This window comes from Ruditapes philippinarum, unplaced genomic scaffold, assembly GCF_026571515.1.
Source record: "Ruditapes philippinarum isolate M1 unplaced genomic scaffold, ASM2657151v2 ctg5936_1_1_1_1, whole genome shotgun sequence".
Lineage (NCBI taxonomy): Eukaryota > Metazoa > Mollusca > Bivalvia > Venerida > Veneridae > Ruditapes > Ruditapes philippinarum.
In genome coordinates, this window is record NW_026853867.1 from 27,326 (window position 1) to 53,842 (window position 26,517).

Genomic DNA, 26,517 nt, shown 5'->3' on the forward strand with positions numbered 1-26,517 from the left:
GCTACAGACAAAGTTTGGTGATCATCCATCCATTAGTTCTGTAGAAGAAGATGTTTAAAGGTTTTTCTATTTTAAGCTCTGCTGACCCCTTAAAGGGGCCAATTGGAATGACATGAGCAAATTCAAGTGTGACTGTCACAAGGATGCTACAGACCAAATTTGAAGTAAATCTGCTTAGTAGTTTCAGAGAAGAAAACAATTGTTGACGCATGACGACGGACGCCGGAGCATCCCCCTTTGATACTAAAAAGAATTCAGTGGTTTAAAAGTTATGGAGCGGACACGAAAGTGTTATTGACGGACAGACAGACGTTCTCACGGGGACAGTAATAATGTGGCTACTCTTTTGTTTTCTCTATTGTTCTTTTTAGCCACACAAAAGAAGATAGCCACAAAAAAGCATTACAAAATGAATGACATCAAAGAGAAAGAACAGTTACCTATTGTCCCTCTAGCCATATTATTACTCTCCTGTGAGAGCAGACAAACTGACATACGGACAGACAGACGGGAGCCATTCTTATAATCCCCTTTTCGCTATGCGGAAGTAGATTAAAAAGGTTACCAGAAGTGGGATTTGTGGGTTTGAAGACGGTGGCAGCCCCCCTCATTGCCAAGAAAATTTTAGACATGTGACAGGCTAAAAATTGCCTCAAATCAATCGTAAGGTAACGTGTAATCAAAGCTGAAAAGCCTTTTACTCTATCTTAATCCATTGAGAAATTGCAGTACTTTGAAATCAGTTTTGATGGGAAAAAAATGATTTTTGGTAATTTCGAGACATGGGAAATTAAAGATTAAGCATACTGTTACAGAAGCTATGGTCCAGTCAACATTTTTGCCAAGTTTCATCAGTATTGAAGCACTTTTTATAATTTCATAGCAGTTTGAACTTGCAACAGGAGGCTTTTCAATGAAAACGGCCATTTTTCACAATATGCTCATGCAGTAAAATGTTAATAATATGGTGATCTTTTAGCATGAACTAAATAAGTGTATACTTACTAGAACAATCAGAAGGGACAGGTGATTGCACAGCTGTTGGTGCTGCTCCAACTGGTGGAGTAAAAGTGACAGCCCATGTTTTTCCCAATTCATCTTTTAGTAAGTCACTCACTATTAGCTGGTAAGTATTTTCAGGTAAAGACAAATCAGTAGTAACACATTTTTGTGTTATTCTTGAAGCGTTGGGGAATCCGGCAGGCACATTATTAAACAGAGTACATCCAGTAGTTTCAACAATCAGATTTGACCCTGAATATGTCCAAGTGACTAATTGGGGTGTTCCAGTTCCATTATAAACAGCGTCAATGGTCAAAGTGTCATCAACCTTATAGCAGGTTTTTTCAAATCCCAATACAGCATTTTGACAATAACCTAAATATAGAAAAAGAGTTATACAAAAAATGAAATAAATTTCTGACAATACACAGAACATTCAGAGAGCATAAAATTCATTAAGAATAAATATCATTTTGGTTCACAAGATAAGGTTGTCCAATCATATTAATTTATTTCTGGCTTTGACTGTCCTTAACTTAAACAAGAGGGCCATCATCATGATGGCCCTGAGGTTGCTCACCTGTATATAGGCCCCCGTAGCGGGCCAGTTTAAACCCCAGGGCTTTTATTTGAGCAAACTTGGAAGACACCCATAAGAAGATGTTTCATGATGTTAAGTTTTTACTACACACATATAATGAAAAACAATGACCTCCGCCCCCCCCCCCCTTTGGCAGGGCCAATTTAAACCCAAGGGCTTTTATTTGGACAAACTTGGTAGACACCAACAAAAAGATGTTTCCTGCTTAAAATCTAACCTCTAGCTCATTGGGTTCTTTAAAAGAAGATTTTTAAAGTTTTTTCTATATGCATATTGGGAAAATCAATGACCCCCTGGGGCCCGGCCAATTTTGACCCCAGGGCCTTTATTTGAACAAACTTGGTAGACACTCACCAGAAGATGTTTCATGCCAAAAATCTAAGCCTTAGCTCTTTCGGTTTTTTAGAAGAAGATATTTTAAGTTTTTTCTTTTGGTTGCCATGGCAACCAGAGTTCTGCATGGAATTAAATTCTTTGAACAATTTTTAAAGGTGACCACCAAAGGAACATTCCTGTTAAGTTTGGATGAAATTGGCTTCGTGGTTTATAAGGAGATGTCATTTAAAGTAAAAGTTTACGGACGGACGCTGGACGGACGGATGACGGATGGACGCCGGACGAAAAGCGATCACAAAAGCTCACCCTGTCACTTTGTGACAGATGAGCTAAAAAGTGACAGGGTGAGCTAAAAAGAACTGGCTGAACCGGGTGATGCTCCCCGAGAAGGTTCTGGACACAGGAAAGTATAAAAAAATGAACAAAAAGCAAAACTCCAAAATTAGGCAAGGTGGAGTCATGTATTTTTGCACTGCACTTCTATTCAATGAGATCTATCTATCTATAAAGTTTCCTGATGATATCTCTTATAGTTTCAGAGTTATGTCCCGGGTAAAATTCAAAGTGTAAACAAGAGGGCCATGATGGCCCTGGATCGCTCACCTGACACAACCGCATCCAAGCAATGTCTTAAACAAGCATCATGGCCAAGTTTGATGACAACTGAGTCAAACATGTGACCACTAGTTTGTTATAAAGATTTTTCCATATTTGGGCAATGTGTCCTAATTTTTGACCGGACACAACCCATATTCAAACTTGACCTAGAAATCATCAAAACAACCTTCCTGACCAATTTCCAGGAAATTTGAATCAAAACTGCAGCCACTAGCGTGTTAAAAAGATTTTTCTATTTTTAGATCCTGTGACCTAGTTTTTGACCGGACATGACCAATCTTTGCACTTGACCCAGAAATCATCAAAACAACCTTCCTGACAAATTTCCAGAGTATTTTAATCAAAACTTCAGCCACTAGAGTATAAACAAGCTTGTTCTATTTTTAGCTACTTTGACCTACTTTTTGACCTAAGATGACCCATCTTCGAACTTGACCCAGAAATCATCAAAACAACCTTCCTGACAAATTTCCAGAATATTTGACTCAATACTGCAGCCACTAGAGTGTTTACAAGCTTTCTCTATTTTTAACTCCTGTGACCTAGTTTTTGACCGGAGATAACCCATCTTCGAACTTGACCTGTAAATCATCAAAACAACCTTCCTGACAAATTTCCAGAATGTTTGGATCAAAACTGCAGCCACTAGAGTGTACACAAGCTTTTTCTATTTTTAGCTTCTGTGACCTAGTTTTTGACCGGAGATGACCCATCTTCGAACTTGACCTATATATCATCAAAACAATCTTCCTGACAAATCTACAGAATATTTCGATGAAAACTGCAGCCACTAGAGTGTTAACAAGCTTTTTCTATTTTTAGCTCCTGTGACCTTATTTTTGACCGGAGATGACCCATCTTCCAACTTGACCTAGATATCATCAAAACAATCTTCCTGACAAATTTCCAGAATATTTGGATGAAAACTGCAGCCACTAGAGTGTTAAGAAGCTTTTTCTATTTTTAGCTCCTGTGACCTAGTTTTTGACTGGAGATCACCCATATCCGAACTTGACCTAGATATCATCACAACAACCTTCCTGACAAATTTCCAGAATATTTGGATGAAAACTGCAGCCACTAGAGTGTTAACAAGCTTTTTCTATTTTTAGCTCCTGTGACCTAGTTTTTGACCGGAGATGACCCATCTTGGAACTTGACCTACATATCATCAAAACAACCTTCCTGACAAATTTCCAGAAATATTTGGATGAAAACTGCAGCCACTAGAGTGTTAACAAGCTTTTTCTATTTTTAGCTCCTGTGACCTAGTTTTTGACCCGAGATAACCCATCTTCGAACTTGACCTAGATATCATCAAAACAACCTTCCTGACAAATTTCCAGAATATTTGGATGAAAACTGCAGCCACTAGAGTGTTAACAAGCTTTTTCTATTTTTAGCTCCTGTGACCTAGTTTTTGACCCGAGATAACCCATCTTCAAACTTGGCCTAGATATCATTATAACAACCTTCCTGACAAATTTCCAGAATATTTGGATGAAAACTGCAGCCTCTAGAGTGTCAACAAGCTTTTTCTATTTTTAGCTCCTGTGACCTAGTTTTTGACCCGAGATAACCCATCTTCGAACTTGACCTAGACATCATTAAAACAACATTCCTGACAAATTTTCAGAATATTTGGATGAAAACTGCAGCCTCTAGAGTGTTAACAAGCTTTTTTTATTTTTAGCTCCTGTGACCTAGTTTTTGACCTGAGATGACCCATCTTCGAACTTGACCTAGATATCATCAAAACAACCTTCCTGACAAATTTCCAGAATATTTGGATGAAAACTGCAGCCTCTAGAGTGTTAACAAGCTTTTTCTATTTTTAGCTCCTGTGACCTAGTTTTTGACCCGAGATAACCCATCTTCGAACTCGATCTGTATTTCATTGAGACAAACATTCTGACAAAGTTTGATGATGATTCAATCAAAACTGTGACTGCTAGACTGTTAACAACCCAATTGTTAGAGTGTTAACAAGCTTTTTCTATTTTTAGCTCCTGTGACCTAGTTTTTGACTGGAGATGACCCATCTTCGAACTTGACCTAGATATCATCAAAACAACCTTTCTGACAAATTTCCAGAATATTTGGATGAAAACTTCAGCCTCTAGAGTGTTAACAAGCTTTTTCTATTTTTAGCTCCTGTGACCTAGTTTTTGACCCGAGATAACCCATCTTCGAACTCGATCTGTATTTCATTGAGACAAACATTCTGACAAAGTTTGATGATGATCCAATCAAAACTGTGACTGCTAGACTGTTAACAACCCAATTGTTGACGACGAACGACGCACAACGCACGACAACGGACATAGCCCCATCACTATACCTCACCAGGACCACTTTGTGGTCAGGTGAGCTAAAAATGAACAAAGGGCAATAACTCCAAAATTAGACCAGGCTTTGTTTAGGTTCTTTAAGCATAGCAGTTCTATCCAATGAATATAGCTACCTACAAAGTTTCATGTTGATATCTCTAATAGTTTTAAAGTTATGTCCCGGACAAAAGTCAGAAAGTAAAAATAAACAAAGGGCAATAACTTCAAAATAAGGCAAGGCAGAGTACTGCACTTCTACCCAATGAGACCTATCTATCTACAAAGTTTCATGTTGATATCTCTTATAATTTTACTACCCAAGAATGCTACAGACAAAGTTTACTGATCTTCCATTAATTAGTTTTGTAGAAAAAGACATTTTAAAGGTATTTCTATTTTTAACCCTAGAGACCCCTAAAAGGGGTCAATCAAAATTACTTTAGCAAACTTGATAAAAGACTTCATAAGAATGCTACAGACAAAGTTTGGTGATCATCCATCAATTAGTTCTCTAGAAATAGACATTTAAAATTTTTCTATTTATAGCTTTTGCGGCGCCTAAAAGGGGCCAATCAAATAAATATGAGCAAACTTGATAAAACACTTTCCGAGAATGCTACAAAGTTTGGTGATCATCCATCAGTTAGTTCTGTAAGAGATGATGTTTAAAGGTTTTTCTATTTTTAGCCCTAGAGACCCCTAAAAGGGGCCAATCAAAATAATATTGGCAAACTTGATAAAAGACTACCTAAGAATGCTACAGACAAAGTTTGGTGATCATCCATCAATAAGTTCTGTAGAAATAGACGTTTAAAGGTTTTTCTATTTTAGCTTTAGCAACCCCTAAAAGGGGCCAATCAAATTCATACGAGCAAACTTGATAAAAGTCTACCCAAGAATGCTACAGACAAAGTTTGGTGATCAACCATCCATTGGTTCTGTAGAAGATGTTTAAAAGTTTTTCTATTTTTAGCCCTAAAGCCCCTAAAAGGGGAAATCAAATTAATATGAACAAACTTGATAAAAGACTACCCAAGAATGCTACAGACAAAGTTTGGTGATCATCCATCCATTAGTTCTGTAGAAGAAGATGTTCAAAGGTTTTTCTATTTTTAGCTCTGCTGACCCCTAAAAGGGGCCAATTGGAATGATATGAGCAAATTCAAGTGTGACTGTCACAAGGATGCTACAGACCAAATTTGAAGTAAATCGGCTTAGTAGTTTCAGAGAAGAAGACACATGTTGACGCATGACGACGGACGCCGTAGCATCCCCCTTTGATACTAAAAGCTCACCCTGAGCCTTTGGGTCTGCTGAGCTAAAAAATAGGCAAGGCAGAGTTACGGTTCTTATGCTCTGCACACCTACTCAATGAGATCTATCTACCTACAAAGTTTCATGTTGATACCGCTTATAGTTTTAGAGTTATATCCTGGACAAAGTTCAAAGTGTAAAATAAACAAAGGGGGATATTTCAAAAATTAGGCAAGGCAGAGTTATGGTTCTTATTCATTGCAAACCTACTCAATGAGATCTATCTACCTACAAAGTTTTATGTTGATACCTCTTGTTGTTTCAAAGTTGTGTCCTGGACAAGAAAAGCGGACGGACTGACATACTTACAAAATGGTACTTATGTGACTTTTCCTTTGATCTTTTTGGCCATTTTTAGTCACAAAAGGCTTAAAAAAAACCACACAAGTAAAAACGGAATGAATAGGATCAAAGAGAATTTACTGTTACCAGAGTTCCAGATAACGTGCGTATCGGCGTATTTTACGCTTCAAAAGCAGCTAAATACGCACCATATTTCAAATTTGTTGCGTTCATTTACGCACGCTATCAATTAAATACGCAAAGAATGAAAAATCGAAGCGTATTTGGTGTGTACTTTCATTTTCGAAACAGCTGATTCCATTTCCGTTTAACAGTTGACTGTGTATCTTTTTCCGTTTAATACCCGCCAAAATACTTCCAACTACTTTTCATTCTGTAAACCAGTCAAATTATGTCTTTATCGCATAGACGCTTGGTAAAACGTGTGGCTTGATTTCCATTTATAATTGCAAGCGTTTGTTAATAAAGACGTAAATCATGGCTGCTTCCAAACCAAAGCACATGAAAATTGACAATTTTTTAACGCAACTCAGTTACACACTAAAACAATTGTGAATCCTATTGATGAAGACATTTTAGATCGTGTATTTAAAACGAAAAGGACGCACATAATTGTGAATTGCAACACAACACTTGAAAATTGGCAAAAATGTTATCCGTGGCTTCAAATTTCAGAAACTGGTACTGAAGTACGAATGAAATATCTGACTTGTCATAAATTTAAAGCTGGCAATGTATGGGCTAATGATGGTGCAATAAACATGCAGAAATCGGCAATTGATTGATGGTTATTTGTAACGTAACTGTTTATGTATTGTCACCAATTTTTGTTGTAAACAATATAAAATAAAATAAGAATATGGTAAAGGCCTTTCAATTGACGTGAATTCACGCTGAATATCTGCTAAATTAATGCAAAATAAATATTTTTAATGTATTTTCATTAAAAAATATTCTATTTTCAAAGGACCATATTATTTTTGTACAAAAAAGTAAGTCATTTCATTGCACCCTTTAGATTTACGATATATCTAAATTTACCCCCACATTCTGAAAAGTGGGGGTAATTACCCCCAGTGTAAAAAAATTATCTGGAACTCTGTGTTACCCATTGTTCTCCAAGTCTGACACAAGTACATCTGGGTTAGTACGGATGGATAAGGCGGCGACTATATGCTCCCCTGAAATTTTTCAGGGAGCATAAAAAATTCTAGAAATGCACCCATAGGACACGGATGCCCCCACACTCCACTGTTTCTTGCTTCTACTGTCTTTGTTCAGATATATTTTGGGCTACAAGCAACAAAAGTTGAAAATTGCAAATTTTAACTTAGTAAATATCTTTAAAGACCTTTAACCTTTAACCAAGATTTTCCAGTTTCAAAGGGGCAAATAATTCTGCAAATATTGTAGGCAGAGTTATGCAATTTTGCGAATTGATGTACATTATTACTATAAACTAGAAATGTGTCCATAGGACACGAATGCCCCCACACGCCACTGTTCTGTCAATCTTATGACTCTAGGTCAAAAATTTTTTGGACTACATGTGCCACAAGTTGAAAACTAAATAAACAAAGGGCCATAATTCTCTTAAATTTGGTCGCAGCAAAAATTCCTTCCTTTACTACCATCTAAACATTAAGGTTGTTAATCCCTGGAAGTTTAAGCAAAATCTGCCATCTGGTTTAAGAGGAGTTGCGTTCACAAAATTTCTACATAGTATATAATGAAAAAATCAACAAAGGGCCATAATTCTGTTAAATTTGGTTGCAGCAAAAATTCCTTACTTAACTGCCATCTACACATTAAGGTTGTTCATCCCTGAAAGTTTAAGCAAAATCTGCCATCTGGTTTAAGAGGAGTTGCATTCACAAAATTTCTACATAGTATATAGTGAACTAGAAATGTGTCATCATGCCACGGATGCCCCCGCATGCAGCCAAAATTTCAGATGGTGCATTAATTATTTTTTTCATTTTAAGTTTAAAGCCCTTAAAACTTTTCAATGTTAACACAAACCATTTTCATAAAATGTTCAAGGCATTGAAACTATTCAGTCTAAACCTTTTAAAAATAGCATATTGCATATTTGTAGCCAAAATAATGGCTAAAAGTAAGAGTGCTGAAACTGAAAGTTCAAAATTTTTCCAACATTCAGGAAAGATAAGTTTGTCTTAAATCATTGAACTACAACCAAATTCAAACTTAAACTGCTTATTCCTAAGATGTATCTATATTATTTTCAAAGTGAAAGGGACATAACTCTGCCAAAAAATCATCAAACCATGACCATATTCCAACTTGACCTGCCCATTCCTTTGACATATCCATATGTCAAATTTAAGTTGAATATGTAACACTGTTGGGTAGATAATGAACAGAAACTGTAAATTTCATATTATTTTCAAAGTGAAAGGGGCATTACTCTGCCAAAAATCATTGAACCATGACCAAACTCAAACTTGGCCTGGGCATTCCAAAAACATATCCATATGTCAAATTTGAGTTGAATGTGTTGTACCATTGGGGAGATAATGAACGGAAACTGAAAATTTCATATTATTTTCAAAGTGAAAGGGGCATAACTCTGCCAAAAATCATTGAACCATGACTAAATTCGAACTTAACCTGCGCATTCCTTTGACGTATCCATATGTCAAGTTTGAGTTGAATGTGTTGTACCTTTGGGGAGATAATGAACGGAAACTGAAAATTTCATATTATTTTCAAAGTAAAAGGGGCATAACTCTGCCAAAAATCATCGAACCATGACCAAATTCGAACTTGACCTGTATTTTCTCATGACATATCCATATGTCAAGTTTGAGTTGAATGTGTTGTACGGTTGGGGAGATAATGAACGGAAACTGAAAATTTTATATTATTTTCAAAGTAAAAGGGGCATAACTCTGCCAAAAATCATCGAACCATGACCAAATTCGAACTTGACCTGTATTTTCTCATGACATATCCATATGTCAAGTTTGAGTTGAATGTGTTGTACCGTTGGGGAGATAATGAACGGAAACTGAAATTTCATATTATTTTCAAAGTAAAAGGGGCATAACTCTGCCAAAAATCATCGAACCATGACCAAATTCGAATTTGACCTGTATTTTCTCATGACATATCCATATGTCAAGTTTGAGTTGAATGTGTGCAACCGTTCTTAAGATAATGAACGGAAACTGATGATGACGGAATGACAGAATGACGGAAGGACGGAAGGACGGAATGACGGAACAGGGTAACACTATATGCCCCGGCCATTACATGGCGGGGGCATAAAAAATCAACAAAGGGCCATAATTCTGTAAAATTTGGTCGCAGCAAAAATTCCTTCCTTAACTGCCATCTACACCTTAAGGTTGTTCATCCCTGTAAGTTTAAGCAAAATCTGCCATCCGGTTTAAGAGGAGTTGCGTTCACAAAATTTCTACATAGTATATAGTGAAAAAATCAACAAAGGGCCATAATTCTGTTAAATTTGATTGCAGCAAAAATTCCTTCCTTTACTACCATCTACACATTAAGTTTGTTCATCCCTGTAAGTTTAGGCAAAATCTGCCATCCGGTTTAAGAGGAGTTGCGTTCACAAGATTTCGGGACGTACGGACGGATGGACGGACGGACATACCAAAATTTGATGTTTTTGAGGCAAATGAGCTCATAAACACCACCTGGACCAACCTCCATAAGCAAAATAAGCTCATAAAAACAAAAAAATAGCTCTTAATTTGAATTTTATGAGTTTATGTTCTTTATTTAACTACGGAATGAAGCTCATAATAATCAAATGTTGGCTCGGACTGACTGACAGACAAGTGCAACGCTATATGCTCCCACATTGTGGAGGCATAAAAAGTATTGTAAATTTCAATTGAATATCTCAAGCAATAATTGAGATATTTGACTTTACAAAAAACTTTAACCAACGCAGACGCTGACGCGGACGCCAGGGCGACTACAATAGTTCTCATATTCTTCGAATAGTCAAGCTAAAAAGATTACCCAAGAATGCTACAGACAAAACTATTTAAGTAAGAGATAATGTTCAAAGGTTATTCTATTTTTAGCTTTAGTAGCCCCTAAAAGGGGCCAATCAAATTAATATGAGCAAACTTGATAAGTGACTAACAGAATGCTACAAAGTTTGGTGATAATCCATCAATTATTTTAGAAGGAAATGATATTCAAAGGTATTTCTATTTTTAGCTTTAGCTGCCCCTAAAATGGGCTAATCAAATTAATATTAGCAAACTTGACAAAAGACTACCTAATAATGCTACAAACAAAATTTGGTGATCATCCATCAATTAGTTCTGTAGAAGAAGATGCCTAAAGGTTTGGATGAAAACAGTAGCCACTAGACCATTAACAAGATTTTTCTATTTTTAGCTCTTAATTGAGACCTTGTTTTTCATCTGAGATGACCCATGTTCGAACTTGTTCGAGCAATTGCCTAGTCAAGCATCCTGACCAAGTTTAATGACAATTGAGTCAAAAAAGTGACAACTAGAGTGTTGACAAGGTTTTTTCATGTTTGGGCGGTGTAACCTAGTTTTAGACCCCAGGTGACCCATATTCTAACTTGATCTAGAAATCATCAAAACAAACTTTCAGACCAATTTCCAGGATATTTGGATCAAAACAGTAGTCACTAGAGTGTTAACAAGATTTTTCTATTTTTAGCTCCTGTGACCTAGTTTTTCATCTGAGATGACCAATGTTAAAAGTCATCCAAGCAATAACCTAGACAAGCATCCATAACAAGTTTCATGACAATTGAGTCAAAAATGTGACCACCAGTGTGTTAACAAGGTTTATTCATATTTGGGCGGTGTGACCTACTTTTTGACCCCAGGTGACCCATATTCAAAGTTAACTAAGAAATCATCAAACAAGAGGGCCATGATGGCCCTGGATCACTCCCCTGACCCATCAACCGCATCCAAGCAATGTCTTAGACAAGCATTCTGCCTAAGTTTTATGACAATTGAGTCAAAAATGTGACCTCTAGGTTTTCCATATTTGGGCAATGCGACCTAATTTTTCACTGGAGACGACCCATATTCGAACTTGACCTAGAAATCATCAAAACAACCTTTCTGACAAAATTCCTGAATATTTTGGATCAAAACTGGAGCCACCACAGTGTTATAAAGATTTTTTAATTTTTAGCCTTTGTGACCTAGTTTTTGACCGGAGAGGACCCATCTTCGAACTTGACCTAGAAATCATCAAAACAACCTTCCTGACAAATTTCCAGAATATTTGGATCAAAACTGCAGCCAGTAGTGTTAACAAGCTTTTTCTATTTCTAGCTCCTGTGACCTAGTTTTTTACCGGAGATGACCCATCTTCCAACTTGACCTAGAAATCATCAAAACAACCTTCCTGACAAATTTCCAGAGTATATGGATCAAAACTGCAGCCAGTAGAGTGTTAACAAGCTTTTTCTATTTTTAGCTCCTGTGACCTAGTTTTTGACCGGAGATGACCGTTCTTTGAACTTGATCTAGAAATCATCAAAACAATCTTTCTGACAAATTTTCAGAATATTTGGATTGAAACTGCAGCCACTAGAGTGTTAACAAGCCTTTTCTATTTTTAGGTTCTGTGACCTAGTTTTTTGACCGGAGATGACCCATCTTCGAACTTGACCTAGAAATCATTAAAGTAACCTTCCTGAAAAATTTCTAGAATATTTGCATCAGAACTGTAGCCACTGGAGTGTTAACAAGCTTTTTCTATTTTTAGCTCCTGGACCGGAGATGACCCATCTTCGAACGTGACCTAGAAATCATCAAAACAACCTTCCTGACAAATTTCCAGAATATTTGGATCAAAACTGCAGCCACTAGAGTGTTAACAAGCTTTTTCTATTTTTAGCTCCTGTGACCTTGTTTTCTACCGGAGATGACCCATCTTCAAAATCGATCTGTATTTCATTGAGACAAACATTCTGACAATGATCCAATCAAAACTGTGACTCCTAGACTCTTAACAACCCAATTGTTGACGAAGAACGACTCACAACGACGCACATCACCATACCCCATCACTATACCTGGACGCCCCACCAGAGTGTTATAACAAGGATTTTCCATATTTGAGCACTACTCTGACCTAGTTTTTGACTGGAGATGACCCATCTTTGAACTTGATCTAGAAATCATCAAAACAACCTTTTAGACAAATTTCCAGAACATATGGATCAAAACTGCAGCTTCAAGCTTTTTCTATTTTTTAGCTTCTGTGACCTAGTTTTTGACCAGAGATAACCCATCTTCGAACTTGACCTAGAAACTATAAAAAACAAACTTTAAGACAAATTTCCAGGATATTTGGATCAAAACTACAGCCAGTAGAGTGCTAACAAGCTTTTTCTATTTTTAGCTCCTGTGACCTTGTTTTTGACCGGAGATGACCCATCTTCGAACTTGACCTAGAAATCATTAAAACAACCTTCCTGACAAATTTCCAGAATATTTGGATTAAAACTGCAGCCAGTAGAGTGTTAACAAGCTTTGTCTATATTTAGCTCCTGTGACCAAGTTTTCGACAGCAGATGACCCATCTTCAAACTTGACCTAGAAATCATTAAAACAACCTTCCTGACAAATTTCCAGAATATTTAACTCAAAACTGCAGCCAGTAGAGTATTAACAAGATTTTTCTTTTTTAGCTCCTGTGACCTAGTTTATGACCGGAGATAACCCATCTTCGAACTTGACCTAGAAATCATTAAAACAACCTTCCTGACAAATTTCTAAAATATTTGGATCAAAACTGCAGCCACTGGAGTGTTAAGAAGCTTTTTCTATTTTTAGCTGCTGTGACCTAGTTTTTGACCAGAGATGACCCCTCTTCGAACTTGCCTAGAAATCATTAAAACAATCTTCCTGACAAATTTCCAGAATATTTGGATCAAAACTGCAGCCAGTAGTGTTAACAAGCTTTGTCTATTTTTAGCTCCTGTGACCAAGTTTTTGACAGCAGATGACCCATCTTCAAACTTGACCTAGAAATCATTAAAACAACCTTCCTGACAAATTTCCAGAATATTTGAATCAAAACTGCAGCCAGTAGAGTATTAACAAGATTTTTCTTTTTTAGCTCCTGTGACCTAGTTTATGACCGCAGATAACCCATCTTCGAACTTGACCTAGAAATCATTAAAACAACCTTCCTGACAAATTTCTAAAATATTTGGATCAAAACTGCAGCCAGTAGAGTGTTAACAAGCTTTTCTATTTCTATCTCCTGTGACCTAGTTTTCTACCGGAGATGACCCATCTTCAAACTCGATCTGTATTTCATTGAGACAAACATTCCGACAAAGTTTGACAATGATCCAATCAAAACTGTGACTCCTAGACTCTTAACGACCCAATTGTTGATGACGAACGAAGACGCACGCCGGACATAGCCCCATCACTATACCTCGCCTTGACCACTTCGTGTTCAGGTTAGCTAAAAAAACTTTCAGACTAATATCCAGGTTTGTCGATCAAAACAGTAGCCACTTGAGTGTTAACAAGATTTTTCTATTTTTAGCTTCTGTGAACTAGTTTGTCATCTGAGATGACCCATGTTTGAACTCTTCCGAGCAATTACTTAGACAAGCATCCTCACAAAGCTTGATGATGATTGAGGCAAAATGTGACCGCTGGAATATTAACAAACAAATGTGGACGGACAAAAGAGACAGACTATGGACGAAGGACATTCAACAATCCTAAAAGCTCACCCTGAACTAGCTCAGGTGAGCTAAAAAGAGAAGGAAAACAAATATTGACCTGGCTGGGGATTGAACTTTTGACCTCGGGCCAATTTTGACCCTAGGGGTTTTATTTCAACAAACATAGAGCATGTTTCATGCCAAATATCTAAGATCTACCTCTTTTTGATTTTTTTGAAGTTTAACTTTATATATAAAAGAGGGCCAAGATGGCCCTAGATTGCTCACCTGGCCCATTGAACTCATCGGAGCAATTACCTAGACAAGCATCCTGACAAAGTTTGATGACAGGTGAGTCAAAAATGTGCACCAGAGTGTTTGTTTGTTTGTTTTGGGTTTTACGTCACATCGACACAGTATAGGTCATATCGTGACGTTCCAGCTTTACTGGTGGAGGAAGACCTCAGGTGCCCTTCTGTGCATTATTTCAGGCACAAACAGGCACCTGAGTAGAACCACCGACGTTCCGTAAGCTAGCTGGATAGCTTCCTCACATGAAAGAATCCAAAGTCCCTGTAGGGATTCGAACCCACAGCGGTGAGGGGCAAGTGGTTTGAAGTCAACGACCTTAACCACTCGGCCATGGACGCCCCACCAGAGTGTTAACAAGGATATTCCATATTTGAGCACTGTGACCTAGTTTTTGACCCCAGGTGACCCATATTCAAATTTGACCTAGAAATCATCAAATCAAACTTTCAGACCAGTTTCCAGAATATTTGGATCAAAACAGTAGCCATTAAAGTGTTAACAATACTTTTCTATTTTTAGCTCCTGTGACCTAGTTTTTCATCTGAGATGACCCATGTTCAAACTCATCCGAGCAATTACCTAGAGAAGCATCCTGACCAAGTTTGATGATAATTGAGACAAAAATGTGACCAATAGTGTTAACAAAAAACTTTTGATCTTTTTACCGAAGATCTTTAAGGATTTTTTGGTTGCCATGGCAACTAAAATTCTTTATGGAATCTAATTTTTGAACAACTTTGGTAGAGCTTCATGCATGAAAATGGGGAGGGGCCAATTTTGACCAAAGGGCATTTATTTGAACAAACTTGGTAGACATCCACTAGAAGGTGTTTCATGCCAAATATCTAATCCATAGTAATTTTGGATTGTCACAAGAAGATTTTATAGTTTTTACTATATACAAATAAGGAAAATCAATGACTTTTCCTTTGATCTTTTTGCCGTTTTTTTAGTCACACAAGGCTTGAAAAAAGACACACAAGTAAAAACGGAATGAATAGGATCAAAGAGAATTTACTGTAACCAATTGTTCTCCAAGTAACACAAGTACCTCTGGGTTTGTACAGACTGACTGACAGATGGAGGCCATTCCTATAATCCCCTTTCCACTATGCAAAATGTCAAGTTTCATTGAAATTGCATTAGTGGTATAAGGAAAGTAGTTCAGACAAACTTTAGGAATAACAAGCAATTCTCATAGTATTGCAAGCAATCCATAAGTCCCCTACCGGTTAGAACCCCAGCAACATTCTGAAGGGTCATTGGCCATTCACTTATGTTTCTATTTTAAGTAAATTTGTTGAAAAAGTTCTTTAAAAGTGATCACAGGAAACAGTTTTTATGTACAGACAGACAGATGGACTGAAGGACACTCTACAGTTATTTTTTAAACATCCCCGTTATCAAAATATCACATTTTTAAAAGCAAAATTTTTAAAAAGGAGATAACTCTTGAAATAAAGATGCAAGATGTCATGCATGATGTGAGTGTAACAAAGAACAATTAGTAATGAAGGTATGAATAATGAATGTTTATTTTGAATTTGAAGTAAATGAAAGTTAAAAGAATAAATAAGAAAAATTAAAAGTTTAAGGAGGAGATAATTCTGGAAATATGGATGCTAGATTTATAAACCTTGTCATATTATTATGATGTGGGAGTTTGAAGAAAATCCTATCATGATTGGAGAAGTTGGAGTAAGAATTAAGTTCAAAAGGGGCATAATTCTGGAAATAGTCTTGCTAGTGTATTGAACTTTCTCACAAATGTTGAGTGATAATAAGAAACATATATATGAAGTTTGAAGTAGATACATTCTTAACTATTTGTAACAATGTTATTTCTGTTGTTTATCATACGTTTTGTTGTAAATGTTCATACTATGTACATTGTATATTTGATAGAGGCTCATAGGGAAGACTGGGCATGCCTAACTATGTTGCCTCTTTAAATAAAGTCTTTATTATTATTATTATTATTATACATTCAGAAAAAAAGAAGTTATTAAAAAAAAAAAGAAGTTATTAAAAAAAAACAATATTTTTTTCATGAAAATTTTAAGTTCAAGGGAGGTAATTCTGATAAATTTTGTGCTAGAGTTGTAAACTTTGTCACATATGATGTTGTTGATGACTAGCAACTTATATTTAAAGTTTGAAGAAAATACCTTAAGAAATAAAGAACTTATAGTGAAAAAACTTAAAAACTAGAATCAGAAATCTTGATATTCAGTCTATTTGTTGCCATAGCAACCAGAATTTTCAACATAGGAAGATAAAAAAAGAATGTGCATAATTTCCAGACTGCCATCTACCCATATGTAAAGTTTCATAAAAATATTTTCAGTACTTTTTGCGTTATCACTGGATCCAGGTTATGTGTAAAATTTGCCATATTTTCAGTCTATTTGTTGCCATAGAAACCAGAATTTTCAGCATATGAAAAAAAGAAAAAGACGTGCATAATCTCCATACAGCAATCTATCCATATATCAAGTTTCATATAAATATTTTCAGTACTTTTTACATTATCGCGGGATCCAGATTATGTGTAAAATTTGCCATATTTTCAGTCTTTTTGTTGCCATAGCAACCAGAATTTTCAACATAGGAAAAAAAGAAAAAGACGTGCATAATCTCCATACTGCCATCTATCCATATATCAAGTTTCATAAAAATATTTTCAGTCCTTTTTACGTTATCGCGGGAACCAGGTTATGTGTAAAATTTCCCATATTTTCAGTCTATTTGTTGCCATAGCAACCAGAATTTTCAACATAGGAAGAAAAGAAAAAGACGTGCATAATCTCCATACTGCCATCTATCCATATATCAAGTTTCATAAAAATATTTTCAGTACTTTTTGCGTTATCGCGGGATCCAGTTTATGGACGGACGGACTGACGGACGGACAGACGGACATTCTAACAGGAGAGTAATTATGTGGCTACTCTATTGTTCTCTCTATTGTTCTTTTTAGCCACACAAAAGAAAATAGCCACATAAAAGCATTACGGAATGAATGACATCAAAGAGAAAGAACAGTTACCTATTGTCCCTCTAGCCACATAATTACTGTCCTGTGAGTGCGGACGGACTGACGGACGGACGGACAGACGGACGGAGGGTAAACCTAAAGTCCCCTCCGGTAAACCGGTAGGGGACTAAAAATTATAAAAGGGCCATAAATGGGCCAAAAATGCTGACAATATGCACAACTAGACTTGGACTTAACAGTATCGTCCATGAACAGGCTCAATCAAACCGAGCCTGCAACATTTTCAATTATGCTGTGTCGGGCTTTCTTTATGGATTCTTATTTTCTCTATTTTTTGGCACTGATAATTCCTGTAAAGTTTGGATGAAATTGCACCACCAATTTATGAGGAGTAGTACGGACAAGTTTTGTGATGTACAGACAGACAGACGTAAGTGCTCAAAGTTTGATACTAAGGTGGCTATTCTTTTGTTCCCTTTATTGTTCTTTTAGCCAAGTAAGAGAAAAAGTAGCAATATATAGAGGATATTTGTTAAGTTTAGTGTAAGATCGAAATATATTTCACCGAGTGAGCACCAAAAGGTATATTTCACGAGTGGCGCAGCCACGAGTGAAATATGAACTTTGGTGTTCACAAGGTGAAATATATTTCGATCTTACACTAAACTAAACAAATTTTCTTTTTATTATATGCAAAGAAACGTTTTAAAAAGACATTAAACCTAATACTGAATGAAAAGCGGGCCAAATAATAATACAACGTGACGTCATTTACGACGTCACGTCATTAAGTTGGTACCCAGTACTGTGCACGCTGGTATTTCACTGAAACAACGTAAGGGGCTTAAATTCAAAACAGTGAAATTATCAAAGTGGTAATTTCACTGTTTCAAACAGTGAAATTACCAGTTTTAAATCACTGATATATTTCTATAAACCACCGAAAAGCATGTAATAAAAGAGCTTACTGAATGAATAGAATCAAAGGAAATTTGCCGTTACATATTGTTCCTATAGCTAAGTATATGTTTGTATGGATGGACCGACGACGGACAAGTGATCCCTGTATGTAGCCAATACTCTATAGAGGTGACACAAAATTATGATAATTTAACCAAAATACAAATAATTTGACATTGACTGTCAAGGTCATTCAAAGCTCAAGGTCAAGGTCAGTTCAACCTTTCAGAAGGAGTTGTCCAAAAAAATGTTTTGTCAAAGTATGAAGATAATCCATTCCTTAAATACCAAGTTACAGTCAATTATATCAAAACTCGGTGAAAATTAAATAATTAAACCTTCAAGGTCAAGGTCATAAAAGAGCCAAGATAAATTTGAGTTTGATATTCATGAAGGTCTTATCCTAAAGAATGTTCTGCCAAAATATGAAGTCAATCCATTCAATAACAAAATTATACCAAGTAACACTAAAAAATGAAATTTTCAATAATTTGACCTTCAAGGTCATTAATGAGTGAAGGTCAAAATCTGTTTGATTAACTTGAAGCTCTTGTCCCAAGGGTTGTTGTTGCCAAGTATGAAGTCAATACACTAAGAACTTAAAAAGTTATTATCAAGGTACAAGTTGGCTGACAGCAATGGCAATGCTGACATGACTGCAACAATACTTATATTGCAATTTTTTTTATTTTACTAAGTTAAGGGCAATAGCTCTACAAATACTTATTAAAATCTCATGAAAACCCATACGTCCATAACTACACATCTTGACCAACATTTCTGTAAATTTTCATGACCCTAAAGTAAAATGCTTTTTGAGCTATATGCAATAAAATTGAAAATTGCCAATTTTTACTAAGTCAAGGGAAATAACTCAAACAAAACTTAATTAATCCATATGCATTTTCAAAATATCATATGATACAACATGAGAATGCACAAACAAACAGACAACAAGGACAAATCTTAATGCTACCTTAGAGTGGGGGCATAAAAAGCTCTTGCTTTTTCTTCATGAGAGGTGAGGTAAAACAGGACAACAAAATATACTTACTTAGTGGTATTAGTGTAGCTAAAACACCAAAAAGAATCATGATGACTTTTTACTGAAAACAAAAAGAAAAAAACAATTATAAATTTTCTTAAAGATATATCACATTGACTTGAAGTCGAGAAATATTAAGAATGAAAAATTATAAAGGGCAATAATTGAATACAAGAGCGATCGGTGATCACATGTGTTGCCTCATGATAGCCATAACGGGGCAAACAAAAGCCCCCGCAAGGCAGGGGCAATGCTAGACTTTTTACTTTTTCTAAAACCACACAAAGAGACGTTTAAACAAATCTTAACGTTTCCATTTTATAATTTTAATGGGTCTGTCTTGTCACATTAGATTTGTCAAAGTATGAATCCTTTTCATATTCATCCACATGTGTATTACAGAAGAAAGAAAAAAAATATATTTATACGCATTTATATATATATACTCATATCTTATCTTATCTCTTATCTCATCTCATCTCCATGAGTCAAGGTCAATTTGAATTTGATAAAATTCAATAATTGAACTTTCAAGGTCAAGGTCATTAGAGAGTCCAAGTCAATTTGAGTTTGAATAAACATGAAGGTCTTGTCCTTCAGAATGTTCTGTTATATGAAGTCAATTCATTCAATAAAAGCAAAGTCACTGCCAGTTACAGCCAAAAAAATGAAAATTTCAATAATTTAACCTTCAAAGTCAAGGTCATTTATGAGTGAAGGTCAAGGTCTATCTGGTTATTTTTAAGGGTTATCCTTGAAGATTATTATGTTCAAGTTTGAAGACAATCCATTCAAAAATAACAAAGTTACAGCCAATAATAGCAAAAAAAATGAAAATTTCAATAATTTGACCTTCAAAGTCAAGGTAATTTATGAGTGAAGGTTAAGGTCTGTCTAGATATTTTTAAAGGGCTATCCTTGAAGATTATTATGTTCAAGTTTGAAGACAATCCATTCAAAATAACAAAAAGTTAAAGCCAATGATCATTAGAGAGCCCAAGTCAATTTGAGTTTGAATAAACATGAAGGTCTTGTCCTTCAGAATGTTCTGTTATATGAAGTCAATTCATTCAATAAAAGCAAAGTCACTGCCAGTTACAGCCAAAAACTAGAAATGTGTCCATAGGACACGGGTGCCCCCACCGCGCCACTGTTCTGTCAATCTTTTTACTAAGTCAAGGGAAATAACTCTACAAATACTGGATAAATCCACAAGCGAAACCCAAGGTGCAAATCTAAATATGCTGAGCAACCTGCCCATAAGGTTTAATGACTATGTCAAATCCTTTTTGAGTAATTGCGACACAAGTTGAAAATTGCAAAAAAATTCTAAGTGAAGGGCAATAACTCTAAAAATACTAAATAAATCCAGACGAAAATATCTGATGCACAACTGCACATGCTGATCAACATTCCTGTAAAGTTTCATGACTCTAGGTCAAATACTTTTTGAGTTACATGCGACACAAGTTGAAAATTGCAAAATTTTACTAAGTCAAGGGCAATAACTCTGAAAATACTAAAAATATCCAGACGAAAATACCCAGGTGCACAACAACACATGCTGATCAACATTCCTGTAAAGTTTCATGACTCTAGGTCAAATACTTTTTGAGTTACATGCGACACAAGTTGAAAATTGCAAAATTTTACTAAGTCAAGGGCAATAGCTCTACAAATACTGAAAATATCCAGACGAAAATACCCAGGTGCACAACTACACATGCTGATCAACATTTCTGTAAAGTTTCATGACTCCAGGTGAAATACTTTTTGAGTTACATGCGACACAAGTTGAAAATTGCAAAATTTTACTAAGTCAAGGGCAATAACTCTAAAAATACTAAAAATATCCAGACGAAAATACCCAGGTGCACAACAACACATGCTGATCAACATTCCTGTAAAAGTTTCATGAATCTATGTCAAATCCTTTTTGAGTTACATGCGACACAAGTTGAAAATTGCAAAATTTTACTAAGTCAAGGGCAATAACTCTAAAAATACTTACAAATATCCAGACGAAAATACCCAGGTACACAACTGCATATGCTGATCAAAATTCCTGTAAAGTTTCATGACTCTAGGTCAAATACTTTTTGAGTTACTTGCCACACAAAAGTGAACGGACGGACGGACGGAAGGACGGACGGACAGACAAGGGTAAATCTAAATGCCCGCCACTTAAGTGGGGGCACAAAAAGTTATGATCAAGGTACAAGTTTGCGGACGGCAACAGCAACGTCAAAAAAAGTCGAGCTAAAAATAGACTAAACTTTGTCAAAATACAATACAAAGTTATCCCCCCCCTAACTTTTTTTAGCTTTGAAACTTGACCTGCATATCTTACTAGCGACACTTCCTATATTTGAAGTTTCAAATGATAATCTGTTCTAGTTTTAGAAATATTAAAGTACATGTTAAAATTTCAGAACATTTTCTAAGTCAATTTCTGCCCTTCAAGTGTGACCTTGACCTTAAGCTGGCACAAGGGTAACATACGTTCAGCACATTGACCAGTTTGGGTGAACATTTGAGTCAAGTTTGAAGAAAATTCTTTCCATAAGTATAGAATTTATAGAGCGGACACGACATAGTGTCTAGTATTGATCGTATGTAAATTTGAAGACTTAAAAAGGGGCATTACTTTGTCAAAATGCTATACAGAGTTATGAAACTTGACATGCATTTCTTACTTGTGACACATCATATATGTTTTTAGTTTCAAGCAAATACCTGTGCTAGTTTCAGAAATATTCAAGTTCATGTTAAAATTTAAGAACATTTTCTAAGTCAATTTTTGACCTTCAAGTGTGACCTTGACCTTAAGCCTGCACTAATGTAACATGGGTTCTGCACATAACCTTCCTGAGGTGAACATTTGAGTGAAGTTTGAAGAAAATTCTTCCATTAGTATAGGATTTATAGAGCGGACACGACATATTGTCTAATATTTGATTGAATGTAAATTTGAATACTTAAAAAGGAGCGTAACTTTGTAAAAATGCAATACAGAGTTATGAAACTTGACCTGCATATCTTAATTGTGACACTTCATATATATTTTAAGTTTCAAGCAAATACCTTTTTTAGTTTCAGAAATATTCAAATACATATTAAAATTTAAGAATATTTTCTAAGTCAATTTTTGACCTTCAAGTGTGACCTTGACCTTAAGCCGGCAAAAGGGTAACATCGGTTCTGCACATAACCTTGTTGAGGTGAACTTTTGAGCCAAGATTAAAGAAAATCTTTCAATTAGTGTAGAACTTACAGAGCGGACATGACATACTGTCTAATATTTGATTGTTTGATACTTGACCTTCGATTGTGACCTTGACCTTGAGCTGACACATGGGCAACGTGGGTTCTGCACATCCCCTTGTTCAGGTCAACATTTGATCCAAGTTTGAAGAAAATCCTTCTATTGGTATAGGATTTATAGAGCGGACACTATAATGGAGACGGACCGACCGACTGACGCAACAATCCATTATAGCCCCCCCCCCCCCCCCACACACACATTTTGTGGTGGGGGTATAATGAAGCAAGATTGAGTTAGATATCTGTTTAGACAAAAAAGTAATAATAAATCAAAATAACCTATCAAGAAAGTTTGACGTCATCATTATTTTGAGCGCATTGCTTCGAGTAATTAAAAATATAATGACTCATATGTATTTTCTAAATTGTTTATCGTGTAATGCAAAGGAGTTGATGATACATTTCAGGGTTTTACGGGACGCAGAATTCTGCGTCCCTATACGCATAAATTTTGACATGTATGCATATAAGTTATCCACTTGCGTCCAAGTGTACGCACAAAAATAATTCTAGCCAATAGATATTATTGTTTCTGACCCGACATGATTTTATCTCTTTCTTCTCGAAGCTCATAAAATTCCATTTAAACCTAATGCTTGCATTGTTTATTCGGAAGTTAACAAAATTGAAATCTACTGCGCATGCTATTTGCAAGTGCCCGCTGCAGAAATTGATGACGTTTATCGTGCAAGCTACAGTAACTGATGACGTTTACCGTAAAATCTATTTTTGGTAGCTGTTTTTGGTTTTTCTATTGCTATATTTAGACGGACTATTTATAACAAGCAATTACTATTGGTTAGCGTATCCAATGTCGATCTACCAGTTCGGCGATTGTATTTTGTACATGAACCGCGATAATAAAAAATGCAGTGCTTTTTGCAAAGTGTTATATGAAAAAGTGTTAGAAATTAAGTCACTGGGTATGTTATTATCGTTGGTGTTATAAATATATATAATGGTTTCGGCGAACTTAACTTTTGACTGGGACATCAAGTATGTCCCAGCTTATGAGGAGGTGCAAAAGCGGTTTTGTCAGCCTTTTGTTTTATGATATTTTTAAAAACGCAACATATTTAGCTGACTGGTCTGTAAAGATATCTATTGTGTGTTTACTTGTTCAGCTAAAATATTTACAAATAGATCAGTACAAATTTTCAGTCTGTTGGTGTAATCACCTTGTCAATAACAAAATATGCTACTAAAACTTGACATTCCAGCCACTCAAAGACTATAGCCTTGGAAATAGCACATGATATTATTGTAAAGGGCTACTAAAATGCTATAAAAAACCTAGTGATAAAAGATATTGAAATCATATACTTCTTATGAAAACAGTACAATATACATGCATATTTCTTACAGGGTAAATAAACGATTTTAAGCAAAATAGAGTGGTCTTCATAGTCTTTTATAGTGAATATAATTTTGGACCCCTAAAATTCAGGCCTGGACCCCTACTTTTCTAGGCTGTGCATCCACTGGACCCCTAAAATTTCAAAGAGATGTAAAACCCTGACATTTTATGTAAATTTCTATTGTTCAATTACCATTGCAGACATAAATAAGTAGTCAATGTGAAGTATATTACAACAGACGAAAGGGAAGACAATAGCTTTTATTTATATAATATACGTTCCCTATTTAAGAAGTGTGTTCAGTTACTGCTGTTTTATAGAAAACAACATTACTTTTACAAGTTCATAGTTAAATTTGCGGCACTGAACCTTCTTCAGTTTAAAAGGGCTAACCACTCAAATCTATTAGAAGTTTGTACAAAGAGGCACATATTCGTAATATTACCGCTATGAAAATATTGTTTTATTCAGTGGTCTTATGTAATTACCTATTTAGTAAAGTTCAGAACTTATATGTATGCACATGTTTGATTATCATCATCATCATCATCATCATAATTATTATAAGATTATGCCTCGGTTACTCAACCTACCGGAATCGGAGGAATTACCAGAATCAGCAGGGACTTTACTCCAGGAATCAACCTGTAATCTGTTATTATTGAACTTTTAAAGAATATTCTTGTATTTTTATAAGATATAGACATTATCAATGTCAAAAGATTTTTGTAAATAAAATCACTTTTGATTAAACAATAGATTCGAGGGCCTGTGATTTGGTTATTTATGCATTTTTATAATATTTGTTTTGCCTGTTTTCATAAAACATAAACGCACTTAAGGTACTTAAACAGTGAAAAAATATTTAAAATCGGCAAAAACGGGTAAATTGCCGGAATCGGCGAATGATTACTGGAATCAGCCTGTAGTTTGCTTATTTATGAACTCTTAACCAATTTTCTTGCATCTTTAATTAAATATAAAACGATATCAATGATATCACCGTAGGGAACGTGTTACAGTATCGCGTTTTCCGGTTACAGTATAGAATTTTAAAGATGGAGGATTATTTTTTGGGAGGACAGGTAGGTGATTTTTATTCCGGTCCATACTACAAGTAGTTTAGTTTCTAAAAGGTGTTTTTGTGCTTTGCTTGTAAGGAACAGAATCCGGTATCTAGTCATATATTTCTTCAGACTCTGCAACGCAGATTTATTTCTATATTGTCTCATAAATATGCAGATTTGACAGTTTGACAATTCGAATCGAGAGACCAACGCATTTTTCTCCAATTTCGACATTATCTATGCATGCCTAGAAAAAGTAAATCTGCAAAACGTTAGTTCTTTATGTTAGGAAACGTTTATAAAAGTAAATGACCAGTTGAACCTATTTTCCTGTTCGTTAAATGCGTTTGAAAAAAATAAACAATGTTACAGTATAGAGCGAGGTGATTTGTGCAGGGTTACAGCATAGACCTAGCGACTTTGATCCGATTTTGTTACAGTTTATACCCAGATTTGGGTTACAGTTTAGACTTCGATATTTTCTATATATACTAGGTAAAATGTATGAATGTTACATAGACTTTTAAATCTGTGAGCTTATTTGCCCGATGGCTATTCGTCCGTCTGTCCTACACATGTGTGTGCAGTCTCATCCGCTCAGTAACTACTTGACTAAATGTGATGAAATTTACATGACTTTCTACCAATTAAGTTGTTCAAATGGTTTCGGTTGCAATCGGGGAAACGAAAACCCAAAACATAGATTTTGAAAAAAGGCAATGTTTAAAGACCCTTCTCATCTCGAACCAAAAGCATTCAAATCATGATCATGGCGTCATTTCGAATGCTTCTTTGTTGAAGTTACGATTATTTTGTCATTATTAAATTAAAAGTCGTTTTTTTTATTTCAGACATCCTGTATAGCAGTTTTCATGTTTCTGAAAAAGAAAATAATATTGAAAGTTAAAAAGTATAAATTAAGGTCAGACAATTACAATATCTTCTCTAGTGAGCCTGATGGAGGTAGATAATAGTATAGTGGCAGAGTTGGGATAAGGCCGTCGACTTCGAATCATCTTTCATTTACTGCTAGTTGAAATCCAATCATGACTTTGAATTTTTTGTATGTGATGAATCTATCAAGCTAATTTACGGAAGTCAGGTGCCCGCTCGTGTTTGAAATGTTTCACAAAGGGTATCTAGGGTCTTTCTTTACACTAAAGCAGGAATGTTTTCACATGACCTCAGTGTCGTTGAAACTTAAAATCCAAGAAAGCCAAACGTAACAAACCCTTTTAAATACTTACAAAATGCATTATGGT

General features: G+C 35.5%; 1 protein-coding gene across 1 annotated transcript; it reads right to left on the bottom strand.

Moving 5' to 3' along the window:
* Positions 1 to 985: 985 nt before the first annotated feature.
* On the bottom strand, positions 986 to 19,563 carry LOC132738210 (uncharacterized). The gene is made up of 2 exons (XM_060725674.1): positions 19,516 to 19,563; positions 986 to 1,377 (listed from the first exon to the last, which is right to left on the bottom strand). Exons 1-2 carry the CDS (start codon positions 19,553 to 19,555, stop codon positions 986 to 988), a joined length of 432 nt encoding a protein of 143 aa, XP_060581657.1. The 5' UTR covers positions 19,556 to 19,563.
* Between the last annotated feature and the right edge of the window lie 6,954 nt (positions 19,564 to 26,517).

What these genes read in the sequence shown, in the direction of transcription:
- LOC132738210 (XM_060725674.1), bottom strand. Translation starts at nt 19,555, where the DNA reads ATGATTCTTTTTGGTGTTTTAGCTACACTAATACCACTAA. An exon ending in AGCTACACTAATACCACTAA is followed by an intron (nt 1,378 to 19,515) that starts GTAAGTATATTT and finishes TTCTATATTTAG; the next exon opens with GTTATTGTCAAAATGCTGTA.